At 35.1% G+C, this 9,277-nt stretch overlaps 1 protein-coding gene and 1 long non-coding RNA gene across 3 annotated transcripts in view; one reads left to right on the forward strand and one right to left on the reverse strand.

Annotated features, from left to right (window-relative positions):
- The window catches only part of LOC111388286, an 11,872-nt gene extending 4,809 nt beyond the window's left edge, over positions 1 to 7,063 (forward strand). The window contains exons 2-16 of one of the 2 annotated variants that reach the window (XM_023012970.1): positions 584 to 778; positions 1,196 to 1,270; positions 1,380 to 1,547; positions 1,722 to 1,885; positions 2,842 to 3,057; positions 3,490 to 3,616; positions 3,775 to 3,963; positions 4,147 to 4,233; positions 4,406 to 4,566; positions 4,828 to 4,947; positions 5,533 to 5,758; positions 5,984 to 6,043; positions 6,111 to 6,284; positions 6,380 to 6,489; positions 6,757 to 7,063. In XM_023012970.1, coding sequence (XP_022868738.1) covers positions 584 to 778; positions 1,196 to 1,270; positions 1,380 to 1,547; positions 1,722 to 1,885; positions 2,842 to 3,057; positions 3,490 to 3,616; positions 3,775 to 3,963; positions 4,147 to 4,233; positions 4,406 to 4,566; positions 4,828 to 4,947; positions 5,533 to 5,758; positions 5,984 to 6,043; positions 6,111 to 6,284; positions 6,380 to 6,489; positions 6,757 to 6,922 — 2,238 coding nt within the window. In that variant the 3' untranslated portion in view covers positions 6,923 to 7,063. The remainder of the gene's footprint in view (positions 1 to 583; positions 779 to 1,195; positions 1,271 to 1,379; positions 1,548 to 1,721; positions 1,886 to 2,841; positions 3,058 to 3,489; positions 3,617 to 3,774; positions 3,964 to 4,146; positions 4,234 to 4,405; positions 4,567 to 4,827; positions 4,948 to 5,532; positions 5,759 to 5,983; positions 6,044 to 6,110; positions 6,285 to 6,379; positions 6,490 to 6,756) is intronic. The other variant, XM_023012971.1, reaches the window with a different exon arrangement.
- Positions 7,064 to 8,200: 1,137 nt separating this feature from the next.
- LOC111388287 lies at positions 8,201 to 8,979 on the reverse strand. The gene is made up of 2 exons (XR_002701543.1): positions 8,904 to 8,979; positions 8,201 to 8,768 (listed from the first exon to the last, which is right to left on the reverse strand). It is a non-coding gene; the product is annotated as an uncharacterized LOC111388287 (long non-coding RNA).
- Between the last annotated feature and the right edge of the window lie 298 nt (positions 8,980 to 9,277).

A 9,277-nucleotide genomic window follows, 5' to 3' on the forward strand; every position in this document is an offset into this window, starting at 1 on the left:
TAGATGTCCCCATCAATTAGGCTTTTAATTGGACCAATACTAATGATAAATGGGCAAAGATTCAAAGCCATCCTAGAGGCAATATAAATGGATCGGATAGATCTTTGGACTTGGTTGTTGATAATTATTTCATTTATCGGCTTAGGCCTAGGAAATATATATTCCCACATTAACATTATAGCCCGAGATTTATTGGGTATCAAAACCCAACAATATTCGTTACCAAATTATTGGAAATGCCATTTTCTATTTTTATTATTCATTCTTGAAATGTACTTGACTCATAACTGTTTTCACTCTTTCAATTTTTCGTTCATTTTTCCACCCTGCATTTTGATTGAGTTATGCATGGCTTCTCAACAATCACATTAATGTAGAACTTGTTTTTGAATCCCATCGGTTTTTGTTTCATCATGTATAATGTTTTGAGGACATGACACGTTTATTTTTTCTTTGATTTTGAAAAATGTTCTCTCATTCACTTGTGACATGGATATGGATTGATTGCTCTAAGATTTTTCTGTTTTTATGATGTACCAGATTGGTCTGGATGTCTTATTACACTATATTTTCTCTATTGCAGGTTCCATTTCAAGTTCCTCTCGAAGTTAATGTAGTCCTTATTGGCTTCAATGGCGATGGAGGCTATAGGTATTCTATAGATTCTCAAAAACTGGAGGAATTTTTGAGAGTAAGCTTTCCATCTCACAGACCCTCATGCTTAGAAACAGGCCAGCCACTTGATATTGAGCATCGCATTGTATTTAATGCATTTCCAGTAAGCTTCTTCTTATTTTCTCCGAGATTTCTATGCTTGTTGCTTAATCTAGTTCTCTCAGTATGCTTGAGGATGCTGCCATTTTCTCCCAGATTTCATCATATTTTACCCTTTGGAAGTGCCTGAATAATGATATAATTATTCATACGGTGACAATGAGTAATATTTTTTATTTTTTCCAGTTTTATTAGTAGTATTTGCTGGTTTGACTAGGCAAAGATTGATCCTTTCCACCGATATAGTAGTGATAGTGATGAACAAGATAAAAATATAAGCCAAAAGCAAGATACCATCCTTATAAGAAAACTGAGAAATGTTGATTCCTCTGATAGGTAACATGCTGAAGAAAAAAAGATGGGAAGACAACTTTTTAACTTCAATTACTTTCACAAGATCTTATTTCACTTCTCACTGCAGGCTGGGCAGCCGGAATTGATAGCACTGGAGAAAATACTGAAATCAGCCATGGTTCCCACTGGCACTGCTAGAGAGGTGACATAATTTAGTTTATTCCAATTCCAAATGCTGGTCTTGATCCCCCTAGAGAGTGACTGGCTTTCTAGCGTTTGAATGAAATTTTCATTGACCTTATGGCTTACAGGCTAATTTTGGAAGAGAAGTTCCTTTATTTGAGGTAGAAGCGACAACTGTTGAGCCGGAGTTTCAGAAGCTTTATTCCTATCTATTTGACATGGAAAATGCAGGATATTCCATGGAAGAAATGGACAGACCTTTGCCAACTGCAATCTTTGTTGTTAATTTTGATAAGGTAACCTTTATTCGTCCTGATAGTTCCCGATAATGTTTCATAAAAGGATATAATATGCAAATGTTGTGTTCTGTATTTCATCTGGAAATTGAATCCTATAGTCCATAAACTTCTTGTAGTTTGTAATTTCTCTGAAACACTTAATGGGCTAATTTACCTTGTGCTTATTGTCAGGTGCGAATAGATCCCAGGAACAAGGAACTTGACCTTGAAAGTTTAATGTATGGCAGAATCACGCAACTAAATGACGAGGAAATTAAGAAACAAGAGGGGGATTACATATATCGATATCGTTATAATGGAGGAGGTGCATCTCAGATCTGGCTTGGATCTGGCAGGTATAGCTAATTGGGCTTATCTATGGAAGATTCAGTACAATTTTGACTCTATATGTCATTGGAATATATTATAACTTTTCTGGCATTTCAAAACTTCCTTGCATCCTACTCGTATAGTTGAAGAGCCCTTACTATGTAGCCAATTTTATTCATACTGGAAAGATATTTGTGCATGTCGTAGTAATTGTTTGTTTAACATTATTATGTTAAAGTAGCTTTTTGTTAATTTGATGTTCCTCAAAAAGATCTTGGTTCCTGACCATGGGAACCACTTCAAAATAGGATCCTCACATCTATTACTCTTTCCAGCTGGCATTACGTGTTACATTAACTTTTGGTGGAAATTGTGTTGTTTTTTTCGACCATCCTTCTCTAATTGAAAAGAAAGCTTTAGACTTTCTGTCTGTGCTTAAAAATAGTTAACACATTAATATTTCCAAATATTAGAGTGGTGAATGGGAGGGAAAGCAGAAAGGTTATATACTGAATCAGAACAAAGCAAGGGAAAATAATGGGGATAAAGTAAGAAAAAGAAATTTTTTGATCAACACTTATTTATTTAGCAAAGACTCCAGGACTGCCATTTCATTCTTAATAATGTCGTGGAACCTGTAAATTACCGGGCAAGTCTTGAATTCTTGACATTGGGCAGAAATGCCTTTTAGGATTACAAAAGATGGAAAACATATTTGGCAATTGATTTAAAATATATTTTGAATTTCTCTTTTACATGATCTAGCCTCTTTTTTGTATTGTTTTCCTTCATTTGATAAATATCATTGAGGGAGACCTTTTTGGCTCGGTAGCTCGATATTTGTGCTTATGCGTCCTGTAGCATTTACCATGTCATAATTTCAACCATTTAAAGTGGATAGAGTCAATTGACTTGTTGATTTTTTATTTTACATTTTCTTTTATTATTATTATTATTATTTTTTTTTTTGTGTGAAATTAAGATTTGTAGTGGTTGACCTCTCCGCGGGACCTTGCACATATGGGAAGATTGAAACTGAAGAAGGAAGTGTCAATCCTAAAACATTGCCTCGATTACAAAATGTATTTTTACCTAGATTGGTTGCAGGAAGTGAGCAGTCAGTGCCTGATATTTTTATTGGAGAACTCGCTTCTGTTATTGCAACCACAGTAGAGCATGTTATAGCCCCAGATGTTAGGTACGTTCATCTTTTACATGGTGACTAAAATTTGGGTCATTCTGCTTTCCCCCCATGTGCAGGGTGCATTGTAAATTACATATCTGTACGATATTTTCATTCATTTTATCAACGTATATGACTGACTTAATGTACATTGATGATTCGAACTCTTTATTCAGCAATTTCCCCACAGACTGTTTAATACTATATTTATGGTGCATGAGAAAGCTATTATTTTCTTCCTTCAATGTTGTTTCAGTAAAAAAATTTCTTGTAATTTTGTTGTATCTAATTACATCAACTTTCTGGCAACACTATATTTATACCTTTCGTATCTTCATGTCCTTACCATAAACGTTTATTTTTCCTTTTTGCCCCATGTCGGTGGTTCTAAAGAATGGTTCCTAACATTGTCTTCAGTTGATAATTTTGTTGTCTTGTGTGTTCCAGGTATGAAACCGTTGATATGACAACTAGGTTGCTTATACCAATCATTGTCCTTCAAAATCATAATAGATATTATATCATGGAGAAAAGTCACAATTACAGTATAAATATTGAAGCAATTGAGGCTGAGGTCTGATAATGTCTACATTTCATGTTGATTTTATGGTTTATTCATTATTTAGACAGCAAATAATGTAGGCTTATTATTCACATATGTACTCATCCAAGAAATTCTTGTAGCAATAACACTCTTGTGGCTTATGTTTTGCATTACATAATACACTTCAGGTTAAGAAAATGGTACACCAAGGACAGGAAGTAGTAATTGTTGGGGGTACACATGCATTACATCGCCATGAAAAGTTGGCTATTGCTGTTTCGAAAGCCATGAGAGGACATTCCCTTCAAGAAACCAAGAAGGATGGACGCTTCCATGTTCACACGAAGACATATTTGGATGGTGCTATAGTTAAGGAGGTGCTTTTCAATTCAAAACCATATTGGGAGAATAATGATGTTCTATGGCTAACCACTTATTTGATGTTCATTTTCTTCCACCTGAAACTTCGAGTGATTTGCAATTTTCTTTTTTACTTACATTATTGAACAAGGCATCAATTTCTATGAACAATGTTCAAAACTTTATAATGCTAATTGCAGGAGATGGAAAGATCTGCTGATGTGCTTGCTGCCGGTTTACTTGAGGTGTCCGATCCATCCCTTTCAAGTAAATTTTTCCTTCGCCAGGTTGGTTTTACTGCTTGTATCATGAAATATTCTGAGTTGCTAGGCAACTGTCCATCAGAAAGTTTCTTTCAGGCGTATCTTTATGAGTTTGCGTCACATTGGTGTGTTTGTAATCTTTTTTCTTTCTCCTTAGCCAGTTCTTCTCTTTTCTGAATTTAGTTTATGTTTCCAGAACTGGATGGACGAGACTGATGGTGTAGGTGATTCAATATTAAAGCATAAACCTCTCTGGGCATCCTATAGCTCTCAACGTGGGAATGATAAGAAAAGGAGAACAGAAAAGAAGAAACAAGGGGATCTGTATCGTACTTATGGAACTAGGGTCGTTCCAGTGTGAGTACCCCTATCTATATATCTGATTCCAGAGCTACTTAAACAGTTTTTCCAGATTGAGATATGTACTTGGTCAATGGTAAGGCAGTCAACCCACAATTGAGTGAGCTATCAGGCTCCACACATTCGTTGGCCAACCACTTCATTCGGAAACTCAATTGATAATGACGATGGTTAATTATTGTTATCCTTTTTTAATTCTTGTGAAGATATATCTCGTGGAGTAGATTGTAGATGACCATCAGTCTCCTTATTGTGCAGCTTTGTTCTATCACTTGCTGATGTGGATGAACACCTTATGATGGAGGATGATAGTCTTGTATGGACAAGCAATGATGTAGTTATTGTGCTTCAGCACCAAAGTGAAAAGATACCATTGAGGTAGCTATGCTTACAACTTCTTTGCTTTCATCTTGTACTGGCTTAATTTTTGATATAATTTCCCAGTTTAATCTTTTACATCTACAATTTATTGTCATGAGAATAGTAAGATTCACATATTTTTAGTACGAGTTTGGTTGCCAACAATAATTAAGTTTATCCTGAGGTTACATTTGTGCTACATAATTCACTATTCAATTTTCTTATACACTTAATATGTTAAGGGTGGTACATATCGCTTTATACCGCCATTTGGTAATGAAGTGGTCCGAATTCTTAAGAGGACTTTCTATGCGAGTATGGTGTTTATCCACTATGTCGATCCTTTATCTGTTTCCAATTCAACTTCTACTGAAATTACAGCTTACGTTGTTTATTAGTTCAGTTTGTCACCAGTCATAGCTTTGTTACCCCAAATTCTGTTTTTTATTTATGGTCGTTATTCAGTCTTTACAACACTTTGGCCTACTATCATATTGGATTATACTAGTAAGCATGCTTCTCTTACTTGGATATATAAATATCATGTTCTTTGATATTTCCTTCGTGTAAATTTTGAGCATCCTTCTGGGTTGTCTGTGACAGTTATGTTTCAGAAATAGAGAGAAGACATGCTATCCCATCGCAAGTTCAGCGCCATATATTGGCTGGATTGGCTTCTGTTGTGGGTGGATTAAGTGCACCTTATGAAAAAGCCTCTCACGTGCATGAAAGACCTGTGGTGAATTGGCTTCTGGCTGTTGGTTGCCATCCATTTGGACCATTTTCAAATACTTCCCAAATTAGTCAAATGCTTCGGGATGTTGCTCTGGTAAAATCTCCATTACTGTTTCTTTTCTTCTCATGCACCCTTTTTCCTCCCCCCCCACATCTTTGGTAATGTTGCGTGGATTTGAATCAAGATATCAGATGTTGATATGGTGAAACAATTTTAAACTAAATACTGAATTTTATATTAAATACAGCCTTAACACAATGATTAGTATATTTTGAGTATTTACGTGGTTTGGGTTTTCACTGCCATGTTATTATGCAGAGGAACACAATATATTCGCTTGTTGATTCCGCTCTTCACCGAATTAGAGATACATCAGAGGTGATTTAATAATCATTCAGCCAATTTGCTTTGCTTTAAAGCTCCTACTTACCGATATACTTGCCAGGCCGTCCAAGCCTTCACTGCTGACTATCTAAAAACGCCTCTGGGCGAACCAGTGAAAGGTAAAAAGAACAAGTCAAGTACTGAGCTATGGTTGGAAAAGTTCTACAAGAAAACAACCAACTTGCCAGAGCCATTCCCTCATGAATTAGTCGAACGATTGGAAAAGTACTTGGATGTAAGTGCGTGAGCTTATATGAATAATTTCATCGAGCATCATATTTTTCTTGCTGATCAATTTTTTATCCAATTATTTGTACGTTTTACCTTCAGAGCCTTGAGGAACAGCTTGTAGATCTCTCTTCCTTGCTGTATGATCATCGGTTACAAGAAGCCCACTTAAACAGTTCAGAGATTCTTCAAAGCTCAATCTTCACCCAACAGTAAGCCCCTGTTTGTCACCCATTTTTTTACATTATTTTTCTACAGTAGTCATTTTTAATCACACATTCTTCGTTAAAATAATATTACACACAAACCAAAAACATTTCCTTCTTTTTTAACCTCATATTCTCTATCAATCTATTATTCCATAATACATTTTCAAAATTGAAGGGGCACAAACACACACCGAGTTTGCTTGCCATTTGTGCAGTTTCTTTTTCTCCTTGTAGAATCATTTGATATTAATTTTAATGCCTGCTGTACAGGTATGTAGACCACGTTTTGAGCAGTGAAAGGGAGAAAATGAAATGCTGCAGTATCGAGTATAAATTCCCTGTGCATTCTTCACAGAATTACGTATACGCTGGAATTCTTTTAGCTGGTTTTTTGGTATATTTTGTTGTGATCTTCTTTGCTTCCCCTGTACACTGATTTATTGAACTTTTTCTTTGACTCGCTCAATAGGCTCAATGACATGGTAAAAACATTTGTTGGTATCTCTACGGATTCTTAAAACATTTTAATAGTTAAACACGCAAAATGGAAGTCATACCAGTGTTAAGATTTGGATTCCATCTTAATAAAGTCAACCTTATTAAGAGGATTAGTCCAATATCTTTTTAAGTTGGTCAATATTTCAGTATTTAACCGATGTGAGATTTTTATTCCTTAACATGCACATGCAAGATGATGGCTCGTTTGAGCGGACCAATCTTGCAATTCGTTGTTCATTAATTGAGACTTATGATCAAGATCAAATCGTTCGTTGGAACTTAATGAGATATGATACCATGTTAGGATTTGGAGTCTATCTTAATAAGGTCAATTTTATTAAAATGAGGAGTCCAATATCTTTTTAAGTTGGTCAATATTTTAGTATTTAATAGATGTGAGATTTTTATCCCTTAACAATTAGAACGCTTATAAGTAACAATATTCAAGGTGGGTCAAAAATAGTTGGACCTCAAATTGACGTATGGTGAATTGGTGATGCTCTTCAATGTCACTAAGGGTAATGCTTAAGAATTAATAGAATGTTTGGGAAGTGTTTATAAATAGATAGAAAAGAATGATGATGATAAGTTGGATAATATTGTGAGTTTCTTGAAATATTTGGATAGTTTTTATAATAGTTTATAAACGTGAGCTAAACAAACACTAAGTTTACTAACCATATATAATGCAGAATTGAAAGCATTGAAAAACCTCAGTATACGACTATACTTATAGTTGATATTAAGTGCAAGGGATTGTGAGATGGTGGCGAAAGGTTTAATAATTGGATAAACGTAAAAGAAAAAGGGTTTAATTATAGGGATGTCAACGGGATGAAAAGCACTTCTGGTCTCTCGCCTCACCAAGGATTTTCAGGAGGCAGTGATCATGCTTTTTTATCATCCTACATAACTAGGGTTGTAGACTTTGACGATAATTGGCTTTGTAGTGAACTTTGGGTCCTAAACTAAATTAATAAAGAAAATAAAGCAGCACCCTCGTCATTGTACCACTACATGCAAGGATTTTATTAACCAATGGCACAATCGAATTATGTTTAGGTACATATCCACACATCTGCATAATTTTATGTTTTCTGTCACATCAAATCAAATGATAAATAAAAACAAACATTTATTCCTACAAAAGAATATAGGTTTAATATATATATATATATATATAACATCCTTTGATTAGTGCAGGATACTGTGTTCGTAAATCAATCAAACTTTATATATATTAATTCTTCCCACATCTCAGCTTGTGAACTTATTGGTTGAACCGAACATGTACATGTAATAAACTTTCTGAAACTTTCATGGCCTCAACAATTAACGTAAATTAACACACTAGATTTTGCTGTTACACACAAACAAGAAACCTTATTATTACAGACTCATCCTACTTCAAACTCTGTGAAACTTCCATGACCATAAATTACTACTCTTTTGGCCACTATACATGTTAGTTCCACATTATTTCCAATCAAACACATCCTTATCACACATGACAGCAACAGTTGTAGAGGCTATCGCCTTTAGGAACGTGGCGGGCCATAAGATTCGGAAAGATCCAAATCACGAGGAGGAGCCTTTTGACCATATGTATGATAATGATGACAACTAGTACATCTATTCGGACCATCAGGAACAGCTCGATGAGGATCAACTTCACTAAGAAACCGACGACTTGCTACAGGGAGCATTTGTGCATGGGCTTCATGAATAGTTCCAATGAAAAACAGAGAGGCAAAAATGACAACAATCAAAGTCTGCATGACTACCTGAAGAGTGATTCACAGAGTCAGAAATTAAATTAATTTAACCTGTTCCAAACAAGTAGGAAATATTAACATAGAGAGCATATAAATTAACATAAAGAAAGAAGACTAGTTTTGCTGCATGTCGCAACACTTTACCAGCTTGCTGTTTCTTGTATATAATTAGAATACTGAAAGATAGAGGATATAGGTATCTAGCTTCCTAGGCTCTTGGCTAGCTAGTCAAGAAGTTCAGTTTATATAGTGAAAATTAGTCACCCTTTCGAATTAATTAATATAGAATGATTAAGATTAAGCACTAATTTAGCAATATTAGAGTGGAGCATTAATCACATAGTGATTAGGATTGAGAACTAATTAAGCGCAGCAAGGTGTCATGCTGCACATAGAGGAAGCAGGTTGGAAAGTAGGTGTGTCTGCTCACAGCCCTACGATCAGGGGAGAATTATCAACTTAATTAGTATTGGTTGGTTTCTGCATTTTTCTTTTTTAGAGGGTCCCAAAATACTAAG

This window comes from Olea europaea, unplaced genomic scaffold (assembly GCF_002742605.1).
Source record: "Olea europaea var. sylvestris unplaced genomic scaffold, O_europaea_v1 scaffold481, whole genome shotgun sequence".
NCBI classification, from domain to species: Eukaryota; Viridiplantae; Streptophyta; class Magnoliopsida; order Lamiales; family Oleaceae; genus Olea; species Olea europaea.